The sequence below is a fragment of the Neoarius graeffei genome, chromosome 5 (assembly GCF_027579695.1).
Source record: "Neoarius graeffei isolate fNeoGra1 chromosome 5, fNeoGra1.pri, whole genome shotgun sequence".
In the NCBI taxonomy this organism is placed as follows: Eukaryota; Metazoa; Chordata; class Actinopteri; order Siluriformes; family Ariidae; genus Neoarius; species Neoarius graeffei.
Window position 1 is genome coordinate 5,342,727 of NC_083573.1, and position 14,491 is coordinate 5,357,217.

General features: G+C 40.1%; 2 protein-coding genes across 11 annotated transcripts in view; both read right to left on the bottom strand.

The window, feature by feature from the left end:
- Window positions 1-7,013, bottom strand: part of spidr (scaffold protein involved in DNA repair) — a 72,750-nt gene extending 65,737 nt beyond the window's left edge. For 4 of the 7 annotated variants that reach the window (XM_060921020.1, XM_060921019.1, XM_060921014.1 and 1 more), the window contains exons 1-4: window positions 6,850-7,012; window positions 3,288-3,579; window positions 2,562-2,747; window positions 2,399-2,475 (exon numbers count right to left, since the gene is read on the bottom strand). In XM_060921020.1, the coding sequence (XP_060777003.1) occupies window positions 2,399-2,475; window positions 2,562-2,747; window positions 3,288-3,579; window positions 6,850-6,867 (573 nt within the window). In that variant the 5' untranslated portion in view covers window positions 6,868-7,012. Of the gene's footprint in view, window positions 1-2,398; window positions 2,476-2,561; window positions 2,748-3,287; window positions 3,580-6,849 lie in introns of all 7 variants that reach the window. The other 3 variants (XM_060921016.1, XM_060921015.1, XM_060921017.1) reach the window with 2 other exon arrangements.
- A 408-nt stretch (window positions 7,014-7,421) lies between these two features.
- mapre2 (microtubule-associated protein, RP/EB family, member 2) overlaps window positions 7,422-14,491 on the bottom strand; it is a 53,003-nt gene continuing 45,933 nt past the window's right edge. For all 4 annotated transcript variants that reach the window (XM_060921030.1, XM_060921031.1, XM_060921032.1 and 1 more), the window contains 2 exons: window positions 12,419-12,577; window positions 7,422-9,804 (listed from right to left, as the gene is read on the bottom strand). In XM_060921030.1, coding sequence (XP_060777013.1) covers window positions 9,727-9,804; window positions 12,419-12,577 — 237 coding nt within the window. In that variant the 3' untranslated portion in view covers window positions 7,422-9,726. The remainder of the gene's footprint in view (window positions 9,805-12,418; window positions 12,578-14,491) is intronic.

Consider the following 14,491-nt stretch of genomic DNA (forward strand, 5'->3'; position numbering starts at 1 on the left):
AAATAAATTATGAAAATTAAACCAATATTAAGATAATTTTTCAAAATGTAAACAAAGAAAAAAAAAAAGGTTTTAACTTTGATTTAATTATTTAAAAAATATCATAAAATAACGCAATATAAAATAATAAGATTAATAAACTGCAATGCCGTGAATAATTTTTTTTTCAAATCATCAAGCTGAAATGAATAATTATTAACTATTAAAAATCATCGATTCATCAAATGATCACGGATCACAAGATCAAGTTCTGAAAACAGTGCTGTTTTTATCTGGCGTTCCATTTCAAGGTGCTTATTCCCACCTCATTCCCAGTTTTCTCAGGATGGGCTCTGGATCCACACCACCCTGACTGGGACAAAGCTCTTACTTGAGATGAACGGATGAATGAGTGGATGAATGAATGAATTAATTAATTAAAGAAAGATTGTTTTCAGGGTCCACACTGCCCCCTAGTGGCTGACCGAGCTCCAGCTCCAGATGCAGGACTGAGAATTGAGTCTTTTGTCTGTTTGTGGTGTGAAAGCTCATATAATGTGGAATGCTCTGATATTCCACTGAACTCAGGAACATCAGAAATTCAAATAAACACTTTTGCAGCATCAGCTGTCCTTGTAGTCTTTATTTATTGATTTATTTTTCCCCCCCAGGGCAGGAGAAATCACATTTGAACATGTCCCATGAGTAAAACTGCCAGTTTTTGAAGCGTTTGGAAATTCCCCACACGAAAATTCCAATCACACAGAGGTTTTGCTTGTCGTGAAATCCGAGATCTTGCGTCACAGTGACAACTCGGTGGTTCAAGACTCCACGTTATTGATAAAATGCTCCAGGGTTGATGCATCACGGCTGACTCCACGCTCTGATCCCGACTTCCGAACAAGATGGGACGTGTGAAGAAAAGAATTTCACTGTGCTGTGATCTATACCTGATAAAATGGCTTTCGGCAGATTCTACCATAACAGAGGCCAGTTAAGTCCCATCTCCTTAAATTGCTGAAATGATTATTTTGATCATTCTATTAAGTTTTTCTAGTAGCATTTGGGGTCTTGGACATTCACAGTAAATTTTAGGTCAGTAGTCCTGGTAACTAATTAATAAAAGCCTGACATGACAGACATGCTAAATGACAATAGAAACACATCGGTTTCTATCATCAAAATCTGACAGACAAACTAACGTCTACCATCATATTCTGACAGACACTCTAGATGACAATAGCAACAAAACTGTCTCTTACATTATTAATCTGACAAATTTAGTAATAATATTAAATACCTCATCACTAGAACCAAATAATAAAATAAAATATTGAAATAAAAAAGATAAAATTTATTTTCAAAATTGAAATATCAACAATAATTGTCAGAACAGTGACGACAGACACGACTGTGTCACTTTCGCGGGGAAATAACACATTGAAATGGCCTGTCGGCTGAAAGGGTCGCAAGTGGCTCTGATTTATCTCAACTTACGATAGTTTTCCTCCAGAAAATTTTAAATATGAATGCACAAATATATTCTCAATGTTTCTATCGTCAGGATAGCTGACAGAAAATCTTACCTTGATTTATTGGATGAAATCTAGCTGTCAGAACTCCAAGTCTTGCCCGGAAGTAAATGTCTGCTGTCACAAAAATCACGCGCAGTAGAATTTCCTCTTTGCGTCAGTCAACATGTGCGTGGCGAGGGCTTGAATTTTGCTATCGTCAGGTGCATTTGACTGACAGACTGACGATAGCATTTTTTAAAAATAACTGTGGGCTTCTCTCATGAACGAAATAGTTTTTTCGCTGTTAATCTATTTCAACTCTATCTCTTGACACCCAAAAATGATAAATCCTGCTTCCACACGATAACTACCAAAGATCCATAACGGCTGAGTCTATCGTCAGGTCATCTGACAGAAATTCACTGACGATAGCAACAGGGATAATGAAAGTGATTTTTAAAATGGGAGTTATGTCTGTCAGATATGTCAAAGAAATAGAACTTTATTCTTTAAAAATCTTTTATTAATATACTCAGTGTATTTTTAAATGACGTGCTGTTTCAGAAGACCAAATACCATACTTTCAATCTTGAAAATATTACCTCACTGAAAAAAGGACAAGAAAAATTTCTTATTTTGTGGGCAAGTGGTTAATGGATCCAGTTACGGTAGAATCTGCCTTTCTTTCTTTCTTTCTTTCTTCCTTCCTTCCTTTTATAGACAATGTGCAATATCGCCAAAATATATCACGATCCGAAAAGACATCCTACGATACACGATATGCGCCACATCATCGATACAAAGGGTTGCGAACAACTACAAGTTAAAAAAAAAACCAAAAACGTTCACCGGAGCTGCTCTTCGGACGTCTCGATTACGCATCGTGTCTCGATACGTTTACTCACCGCAGAACGGTGCTGCTTTGAAGTCGAAACGTCCTCGTGCTCACTTTCTGAATCGATGCTCAGAACTTCGTCTGGATCTATAAACACAGAATAAATTTTATATATATATCACAAACATAATAATCATAACTTTTACATTAAAAAAAAATCCAATCATCTCCACCTGGTGCTGTGTTGAGGAAGCGGCCGTATTTGCTGGACGCTCTGACCGTGGGTCTGGATCTCCGACTGGCCTTCGTGCTGGAGGTGAGAGGAAGCGGGAGCTGGCGTTCGCTGTCAGACTGCTCGTCCTCGCTCGATGTCCAGGCGATGTGGACGGGATCCTGGTCTCCTGAGCATCCAGGCCTCGCTACACACACACACACATTTTTAATAAAAATCATTTTTTCATGAATACACAACACATTCAGCGCTTAATAGCGCGACAAGCAGCGGTGAAGTGGTGCCTAATGGTCTGAGGAGCAGCTTTGGGACCAAAAGGTTGCAGGCTCGATTCCCTGGATAAGCAGGAATGGCTGAAGTGCCCTTGAGCAAAGTACCTAACCTCTGGATATGTCGTACGTTGCTCTGGATAACAGCGTCTGCTCAATGCCTGTAATGTAACATGATGAAGCCACCACAGCAATCTCCATGATTTATTCAACAGCTTGTGTTTCACTTTCTACAGTAAAACAAGCACTGACACTGGAGACTCCTTCCATAAAAAGTGAAATAAACATCTTGTTTATGTGGAAGTCCAGGCGAACCATAACCTATTCGATTAGCGTAACCCTGGTATTAATCTTCGGACCAGGATTTCACAGCGCTGTGGTATTCATTTCTACTTTGTCAAAAAGAAATAACAACGTAGAACAAATAATAAAGAATCAGGAACCATGACGCCATTCACCAAATGTGGACGTCTGCGCCAGCTGCTGCACCGCCCTGCTCGTCTGTCTTGTCGCATCATGTTTCTGGAAAAAAAACAAACAAACATTCTTATCAAATTCCAGAACAGATCCAGCGTGTGTGGATTCGTCGCCCTGCACCTCCATCACGGGCGTGTCCAGGAAGCTGTCCCCGCATCTCTCCCATGACGACTTCGTGGCTTTCGGCGTCTCGCAGGACCCCCTCCTGATGAACGTTTCCCTGACGTCCTCCGGAAACAACACGCACCTCATGTCCCGTGTGTTCCTCTTGCGCTTTGGAGAACAGAATGTTTGTTAGTGAGCTGAGTTCATTCACTCACTTCACACTGGCTAAAGAAACACCACCGGAGAGAGAGAGAGAGAGAGAGAGAGAGAGAGAGAGAGAGAGAGACCAGAGCGCGAGAGGATCCTCGATTCTGATTGGTTGATTAATTTTCTGTCACGGCAGCTCTAACAGCTTTATACAAATTCACTCGCTTTGAAATGTTATCGTTTCTATAGTAACGAAAGAGAGAAAATGTATTTAAAAAAAAGCAAAGCATGGCCATGACTCATTAACCTGCGGGAACAAACTAATAACCTCAAGGAGACGAGATAATTAAGTGACCCTGTTCTTAATGGCAATCTCCTTATCTCATGTTTCAAAGCAGTGCTCACAACTCAATTATCTTGTTCTCATACATTACGAAGCAGTGGCCATAATTTAACGATCTCGTTGCCTTGTATTACAAAGCCGTGACCATGACTTAATTATCTTATTAATTATCTCACTTCTTTGCACGACTAAGTTGTTGGCACGACCTCATTATCTCTTCATCCCCATGACTGAATTCTCATTCTCTCACATTACTAAGCCATCATGACAAATTATTTATCTTGCTAATTATCTCGCTAATTATCTCGTTTTCCCCGATTACTCAGCAGTGGCCATAACCTAAGAATTATCTTGTTTCCTTTCATTTGGAAGCTGAGAACATGACATAATTATCTCATTCCCTCACGTTACTAAGACACAGCAACAAATTAATTATCTTGCTAATTATCTCATTTTCCCATGTTACTAAGCAGTACCCCTAACTTGTCAATTACCTTGCTTCCTTTCGTTACGAAGCCGAAGACATGACAATTATCTCATTCTCTCACCTTACTAAGACATGGCTACAAATTAATTATCTTGTAAAATTATCTCATTCATACAACTCAATTGTCTCGCGCCTTTGTGTTACGAAGCTGTGACCACAACATCTTTATCTCCTCATGTATTACACAGCCATGACTTAATTATCTCATCTGACTTATCTCGTCCCAATGACTCAACTATCTTGTGTTAATAAGTGCACAGGACTGAATTATCTTGTTCCTTTGCATTACTAAGTTGTTGCCATGACTGAATTATCTCGTTTTCCCATGTTACTAAGCAGTACCCCAACTTATGAATTATCTTGTTTCCTTTCATTTGAAAGCTGAGGACATGACAATTATCTCATTCCCTCACGTTACTAAGCCATAGCGACAAATTAATTATCTTGCTAATTATCCCGTTTTCCCATGTTACAAAGCAGTACCCCTAACTTATGAATTATCTTGTTGCCTTTTGTTACGAAGCCAAGGACATGACAATTATCTCATTCCCTCACCTTATGAAGACATGGCTACAAATGAATTACCTTATTCATACAACTGAACTGTCTCACTCCTTTGTGTTACGAAGCCGTGACTACAACATACTTATCTCCTTCTGCATTACACAGCCATGACTTAATTATCTCATCCGACTTATCTTGTCCCAATGACTCAACTATCTAGTGTTAATAAGTGCACAGGACTCAATTCTCCCATTCCTTTGCATGACTAAGTTGTTGCCATTATCTCATTCCCAGAACTTAATTATCTCGTTTGCTCATGTTACTCAGCAGTAGCCATAATTTATGAATTAATTACCTTGCTTCCTTTCGTTACCGTATCAAGACCATGGCAATTATCTCATTCCCTCACCTTACGAAGACATGGCGACAAATTAATTCTCATTCATACAACTGAACTGTCTCGCTCCTTTGTGTTAGGAAGCCATTACCACAACATACTTATCTCCTTACGCATTACACAGCCATGACTTCATTATTTCATCCGACTTCTCATCCCAATGACTCAACTATCTTGTGTTAATCAGTGAACAGGACTGAATTCTCTTGTTCCTTTGCATAATTAAGTTGTTGCCATGACTGAATTATCTCGTTTTCCCATGTTACTAAATAGTGGCCATAACTTATGAATTATCTTGTTTCCTTTCGTTACTGTATCAAGGCCATGGGAATTCTCTCATTCCCTCACCTTCTTAAGACACGGCTACAAATTAATTATCTTGTAAATTATCTCATTTGCACAACTGAATTGTCTCGCGCCTTTGTGTTACGAAGCCGTGACCACAACATATTTATCTCCTTGTGCATTACACAGCCATGACTTCATTCTCATCCCACTGACTCAACTATCTTGTGTTAATCAGTGCACAGGACTGAATTCTCTCGTTCCTTTGCATGACGAAGTTGTTGCCATGACTGAATTATCTCGTTTTCCCATGTTACTAAGCAGTACCCCAACTTGCGAATTATCTTGTTTCCTTTCGTTACTGTATCAAGGCCATGGCAATTATCTCATTCCCTCACCTTATTAAGACATGGCGACAAATTAATTATCTTGTAAATTATCTCATTTGCACAACTGAATTGTCTCGCGCCTTTGTGTTACGAAGCCGTGACCACAACATATTTATCTCCTTGTGCATTACACAGCCATGACTTCATTATCTCATCCGATTTATCTCGTCCCACTGACTCAACTATCTTGTGTTAATCAGTGAACAGGACTGAATTCTCTCATTCCTTTGCATGACTAAGTTGTTGCCATGACTGAATTATCTCGTTTTCCCATGTTACTAAGCAGTACCCCAACGTGTGAATTATCTTGTTTCCTTTCGTTACTGTATCCAGGCCATGGCAATTATCTCATTCCCTCACCTTATTAAGACATGGCGACAAATTAATTATCTTGTAAATTATCTCATTTGCACAAATTAATTGTCTCGCGCCTTTGTGTTACGAAGCCGTGAAAACAACATATTTATCTCCTCGTGCATTCCACAGCCATGGCTTCATTATCTCGTGCGTTATCTCGCCCCCATGACTCAACTATCTTGTGTTAATCAGTTCCAGGACTTGATTATCTCGTTCCTCTGATCTCCTCAGTCCTGGCTGTGCGTTTATTCTTATGAAGAAAGAAATTCAGCAGATCAGGAAACGGCTTTAATACTGTCGTCACTCTTTAATTAGTTTTTTAAAAGTTTACACGCGGTGGGAAAGAGGAATAAAACACTGCAGCACGCGCTGGGATGGGAAAATCATAAACTTCCGGGTGGTGACCGGAACAGGTCCGTGTTTATTCTCCTGTCACTTCACCACACACTTTTAATACATTTTAATTGTTAATAAGTGGATATTTAACATTCAGAAGAAATGCTGCTAATATTAAATTATGAATTCTTACCTTTGAAAATGAAGACATTGCGTTAATTTAAAGATTAAATGAAAAAAAAACAACAACTATGCGGTTAATTCACGTTCTGAGAAATAACTTTCACCGGTTAGCCACATGCTAACAGGTTTCAGCACCGAGTCTTTTCCCGGGCAGCAGCCGAACAGCGTCTTCCTCTGCGGGTCACATCAGCGGAACAAACTCCCAGCGCTGACACCTAGCGGCCGGCTGAGTGTACTACAGCAGCAAAACGGAGAAAATCCTTCAGCAGGTCCTTCCACAAGCAAGAACATTCATGTATTGTTTTAAATTGCAAATATTTATTAATGATTTATTGTATTGTATGTAAATATGAAACAATTAATAATAGAAAATAATTGTAAACACTGTGATCATAATTTAATGCTAACTAAAATACATTTTAACAATAAAGACTGAATGAATTTGATGTACATATGATTTATTGACGACTTGTTTTCAAAAATAATTCTTAATTTCTTCATGATCAAATCAATTTTAAAAATATACACAAAATAATTCCATCAATAAACCTTTAAAACGCAACAATAAAGCACTGATGCAGATTTATTGCTCAACACTGAAAGAGTTTTCTTTCCATTTTATTTGAGTACACCGAATCATACTGTATATTAAATGTGTTCATCATTAATTTGTTTTCATCAGGAACGCAAAAGAATCCCACGCCACAAACCCACTCAGTCGTGACATGCTCCTGTTATTACATTTCAATTCAAAATGAATAAATAAAAAAAATAATAATAAATAACACCCAAATATTTCCTTTTCAAAGTGACAGATTTTTATTACGGCAAATTTAAATCTCTCTGGAGATTTAAAATAGCAGGTTAAACATACAAAAAAAAAAAAAAAAAGGAACTTTTTGTGTTTTATATTAAATATGTAAAAAGCAGGTCAAGTTATTCACAAATAAAATGAAAACATGCAACACAGATTTTGGGGGAATGCATAATGAGGGGTACAGAGAGAGAGAGAGAGAGAGAGAATAAACAAACGAACAAAAAAAGAACATTTTCTATTTATACTTATTAACAGTACATTACATTCCTCTTCATTGTACACGATAATAAATGAGCCGTGGAGTTCGGTAGTGGAGCTGAATGCAACATCATCATGAGACAGTATATGATGCACTGGAACACTGTTTCTGACCGCGAGTTACCGTTACGTCCTCCTGCTAAAACCTGGACTTTAAAATTATATTAAAATATCTTCAATATACACGTTTTATTCCTTTCAACGGTTTTCGTTTTGTTTTTTTTTTCCCTCAGAATGTGGCAGGCTTCTAAAGTAAAGTGTCACGAGGAGACAAATACGCTGAAATTCTCGATCCAATAGCAAGAACGGACTGGGACACAAAGCTGCTCGTGTTGGAGAAAGCAACTGGGATTGATTCGGATATATCTGGACGAGGGAATAGACACACACACTCAAAAAAAAAAAAATTCAAAATCGCAGCGGATGATTGTAAATATCCTATTTATTGCAGATTTTATATCTGCAGCCGGTTGCACCACTTGGACGTTCACACTAGATGGCGATAAGTCCTTCGTATCGCTTGGAGTTTGTCACTTGTTGGCGTGGCCTATCTGCCAGGGTTTTTTTTTTTTTTTTTTAAATCCTATCGAAAATATCCATCTGACTAATTAAGCTTAAAAATACGTTCATTATACTCAAGTCTGATTTACAGGTTACGTGCTCGGATTTGGATTCGAAGAGCAAAGCGAGTAAATCTGTACTCGCTACGTTCGCTCAAACGCTCCTTCCTAACTTTTTTTCTGCCCAACATCTTAAACGTGTGGAATAACAAAACCGCAACGACAGTTATACGTTTTTCAAACAATCGCTGTTTGGATTTGTGTTGAATTTATAAAATTTGCACAGAATTCAGAAAATCTCGTTGAGGTGCCGTTTTGTCGCTGAAATCACGGTTACGGATGTTCAAAATAAACCTGGACAGAATCCTTTTTTTTTTTTTTAAACAGCGGATGTCACACCTGCTCCTTCTACGTTTTACGTTATAATTTAAGACGAGGTCAGAACTATGCTACTTGGTGCAACCGTTTTTTTTTTTTAAATAGTGCGTAAACTTATACGAAGTAAACATTTCTGCCACAACAGGTTTCGCTCTATCGGCGCAACCGGCTGCTGATTCCTCAACTTTACGTCAAATTTACCCAACAGCTGAGCAAGTGAATCTTAGCATAAAGGGTTTTGTGAGATGGCTGATTTTTTGTTTTATTCATTTGTGCATTCTGAATGCTATATTAATGGATCAATAATTACATTTCAATGAGCGAGTGTGGCGCGATTATGCTTTTCTAGCATAGCGTGAACGATTTTCTTTGTCAAAATCAAGGGACTTCATCGACTTGCGCTGTTTTCGCCGCCGTATTCGGATGTTCTGGTTGTTTTTAACCACCTACAAGTCAACTGTTCGTGTCAATATATTCAGCACTTTTGCAAAAGGGAAGCGACATCGCGAGTCACGTACACGTCGCTCCCGACGTGCCAGATTTAAAAGAAAAGAAAAAAGACGGCTGAAAATAAAGCCATGTTTCCTTCATAAAATGTTCAATCCAAACCAACAGGAAAACAACTTCGTTCAGTATTCATGGTGAAAGTGTGGAGGGTTTTTTTTTTTTCATGTTTGGGGGGGGGTTTTTCCGACATGGAGACATGTACAGGAACGAGATTTCATGTTTCATTTCACAAAATACCAAAACAAATTAATTTAAAAGTGGCGCCTGGACTTTTTCTCTTGTGCCATCTTGACGGAAAATAAAAGGTCAAAACTCACGGACGGCAAAGGGGAGCGTGTGTGTGTGTGTGTGTGTGTATCGATGCTGTTCAATATTCATCCTGTGTGTCATCAGGGACTTCCGCTTCCTGTGCCAGAGCCTCGTGTTCTCCTTCTCCTCCAGCCTCCTGAACAAACAAAACACACACGTCTGCAGTGTCGTTCACCACCATCCTGGACACGCACCATTATTTTATCATTACTCAAAGCTCTACTCCACTGATTGTTCTCACGCAATTTCCTCCTTCAGTCCTCATTTTCTATCCCTGGGTTTTTTTTTTCAGGGTTGAACGTGAACACGTCTGGTGTCGGAAAGCCTGTTCACAACAGTCCCCACTTAAAGGGGAACAGAGGGCAATATATAGAGTAAATATAACAATAAAACGCACATTAACGAACCTTATTCAAGACTTACAAAAGTTTTTTGTTCTAAGGTTGGAAAGTTATAGTGTTTTGAAAGTAGCTCGAGCAAACTATTTCCGCAGTTTGAACAGCCCGCCGTGATATTAATTTTATCCAATCAGAATGCACGTTCATTTTCTCTGCGTAACACTCATGACGTATGTATGTGCCCAGTTGTGTTGGCTCATTGAGGTTGGGAATAGCACGTGTGAATCGGAAAGTAGGATGAATTGTAAGCGATCGGCTACACGATGCCACAGTGTGTTGCTTTCGGGTGTAATAACAGGACCGATGGAAAGCGTAACGATCCTCCAGACGTGTCTTTTCACTCGTTTCCGCTGAAAAACACCAAGCGAGTTCGAGCTTTCTTCTCTTCTTTCGTCATCGCCGGAGTCGAGAGTACCTCTCCTAGGTTCAAACTGGTACCTTTCTAAGCCATAGCCTGCTTGCAGTGTGTCTTGCGGGATCTCTTCATACGATTCGACAGAGCTGTCGCTTTCACTTGATGCGCCCGACGCCATGATTACACGCTTCTCTCCTAGTGCAGTGGGTAGGGCTGACGTCACGGTCTTTTAAAAATGGCGACTCTCGTGCCGTTTAGCGTACCGACTATTATATTTACAATTACCAAGATATTTCGTTGTTTTCTAGTACAGGGAGTGCAGAATTATTAGGCAAATGAGTATGTTGACCACATTACCCTCTCTATGCATGTTGGCCTACTCCAAGCTGCATAGGCTTGAAAGCCTCCTACCAATTAAGCATACCAGGTGATGTGCATCTCTGTAATGAAAAGGGGTGTGGTCTAATGACATCAACACCCTATATCAGGTGTGCAAAATTATTAGGCAACTTCCTTTCCTTTGGCAAAATGGGTCAGAAGAGGGATTTGACGGACTCAGAAAAGTCAAAAATAGTGACATATATTGCAAAGGGATGGAGCACTCTTAAAATTGCCCAGCTTTTGAAGCGTGACCATCGAACAATCAAGCGCTTCATTCAAAATAGTCAACAGGGTCGCAAGAAGCGCGTTGAAAAAAAAAAGGCGCAAACTAACTGCCCGTGAACTGAGGAAAGTCGAGCGTGAAGCCGCCAAGATGCCACTCGTCACCAGTTTTGCCATATTTCAGAGCTGCAACATCACTGGAGTGTCAAAAAGCACAAGGTGTGCAATACTCAGGGACACGGCCAAGGTAACAAAGGCTGAAAAACGACCACCACTGAACAAGACACACAAGATGAAACGTCAAGACTGGGCCAAGAAGTATCGCAAGACTGATTTTTCTAAGGTCTTATGGACAGATGAAATGAGAGTGAGTCTTGATGGGCCAGATGGATGGGCTCGTGGCTGGATCAGCAAAGGGCAGAGAGCTCCAGTCCGACTCAGACGCCAGCAAGGTGGAGGTGGGGTACTGGTATGGGCTGGTATCATCAAAGATGAGCTTGTGGGACCTTTTCGGGTTGAGGATGGCGTCAAGCTCAACTCCCAGTCCTATTGTCAGTTTTTGGAAGACACCTTCTTCAAGCAGTGGTACAGGAAGAAGTCAGCATCCTTCAAGAAAAACATGATTTTCATGCAGGACAATGCTCCATCACACGCATCCAAGTACTCCACAGCATGGCTGGCCAGAAAGGGTCTAAAGGAAGAAAGATTAATGACGTGGCCTCCTTGTTCACCTGATCTGAACCCCATAGAAAACCTGTGGTCCCTCATCAAATGTGAGATCTACAAGGAGGGGAAACAGTACACATCTCTGAACAGTGTCTGGGAGGCTGTGGTTGCTGCTGCACGCAATGTTGATCGCAAACAGATCAAAACACTGACCGAATCCATGGATGGCAGGCTTTTGAGTGTCCTTGTAAAGAAAGGCGGCTATATTAGTCACTGATTTGTTTTTTTTGTTTGTTTTTGAATGCCAGCAATGTATATTAGTGAATGTTGAGTTGTTATATTGGTTTCCCTGGTGAAAATAAATGAGTGAAATGGGTATATGTTTGTTTTTTGTTAAGTTGCCTAATAATTATGCACAGTTATAGTCACCTGCACACACAGATATCCTCCTAAGATAGCTAAAACTAAGAAAGCCCTACTCCAACTTCCAAAAATACTCAGCTTTGATATTTATGAGTCTTTTGGGTTCATCAAGAACATAGTTGTTTTTCAATAATAAAACTAATCCTCAAAAATACAACTTGCCTAATAATTCTGCACTCCCTGTATATAAATTTGATCGAATACTTAAGAATACGTTACTTTGTCACATCAGCAACTGTATATATTATATTTGGTACCCCTTTAAATTACGGGCTGAAAGAGAACGAGGAAAAGAGCAGACAGACCTGTTCATCTGTGGAGTACAGCACTTCCATAATTCTTTCCACGAAGGGTCCGTTATCCTGGCCCTGCTCCTGGCACAGCAGCTCCACCTCCCGCAGCTTCCCAAAGTAGTAGTCCCGCTCTTTCTCCACACCCTCCAGCGCCAGCTTGAATGTGTTCAGCTACGGACAGAGTGGAGAAAGGAAACGGGGGCGGAGTTACAGGAACTGTTTGACTGATCGGAAAGTGTTGATTCATTTTCTACCACAGCAGCTCTGCTGATATTTACATCTCGTGACATTTCCAGGACTAATATAATAAATAAGCTATAGATCAATAAAGCAACAACACGGTTCAACTTCTGTGCAACACAAGTAACAACAGGAAGTAAGTCATTTCATGGAAGTCCTACAACATTAAATGTACCTCAAAATGGATTTAAAAAAAAAAAATGTTCCTAAAGGTGCTGACTGCAAAGTCATTTGAAATTTTAAACTTTTTTTATTGTCCTGTCTCACAAGGATATCGTGCGGATGAATCGGATGTGATCGTTTTGATGTCCTCAGGGTTGCGTTTCTCCATTTTGGGACCGTCTTCCTCCCTCTTGAGGGAAACGACGAGCTTCAAGGAGACACGCAGAACCATGGCCTCACTTTTTGTTTATAAATGCCTTGAGACCTTAAGAATGGCACAGGAATAGTTTTAAGCGTTAACGATAAATCTAATCTCGTAATTTTCACGATTAAAATGATTTATATAGGTAACGGCCCGAGTGAATGACCTTGACATCTGTGACATCACAGCAGGAAGTTTAGCGGTCTCATCGCCATTTCCGCGATACTAAAACACAGAGCTGACAGCAACTCCGATCCTCCATTTTGAGCTAATTTATCGCCAGGCCACATGCAGTGGCATGCAAAAGTTTGGGCACCCTTACTGAAAATGTCTGTTACTGTGAATAGTTAAGTGAGCAGAAGATGGCATAAAGGTAAAGACGACACATTTCAGCGTTTTCTGCAAGGTTTGTGTATTATTTTTGTTTTGTACAATCGGAGAGTGCAAAAAGAAAAGGAACACCATGCGAAAGTTTGGGCACCCCAATACATTTGAGTTCTCAGGTAACTTTTACCAAGGCTCCAGACCTTAATTAGCTTATTGAGCTGTGGCTTGTTCAAATTCTTCGTTAGGAAAGGTCAGATGATGCAGATTTCAAAGCTGTAGAAATTCTCTGACTCCTCAAACTTGTCCCTAAAATCAACAGCCATGGGCTCCTCTAAGCAACTCCCTCGCATTCTGAATAATAAAATAATTGACGCTCACAAAGCAGGAGAAGGCTACAAGAACATAGCAAAGTGTTTTCAGGTAGCTGTTTCCTCAGATCGTAATGTTATTAAGAAATGGCAGTTAACAGAAACAGTGGAGATCAAGGTGAGGTCTGGAAGATGAAGAAAACTTTCTGAAAGAACTGCTCGTTGGATTGCTAGAAAGGCAAATAAAAACCCCTGTTTGACTGCAAAAGACCTTCAGAAAGATTTAGCAGACCCTGGAGTGGTGGTGCACTGTTCTACTATGCAGCGACACCTGAACAAATATGACCTTCATGGGAGAGTCATCAGAAGAAAACCTTTCCTGCGTCCGAGCCACAAAATTCAGCATCTGAAGTTTGCAAATGCACATCTAAGCAAGCCTGATGCATTTTGGAAACAAGTCCTGTGGACTGATGAAATCAAAATAGAACTTTTTGGCCACAATGTGCAAAGGTATGTTTGGAGAAAAAAGGGTGCCAAATTCCAGGAAAAGAACACCTCTCCAACTCTGAAGCATGGGTGTGGATCGATCATGCTTTGGGGTTGTGTTGCAGCCAGTGGCACAGGGCACATTTCATTGGTCGAGGGAAGCATGGATTTGAATAAATACCAGCAAATTCTGGAAGCAAACATCACACCACCTGTAAAAAAGTTAAAAAGAGGACGGGTCCTACAATAAGACGATGATCCAAAACACACCTCAAAATCTACAATGGAATCCCTCAAGAGGCCCAAGCTGAAGGTTTTGCCCGGGCCCTCACAGTCTCGACCTAAACATCATTGAAAATC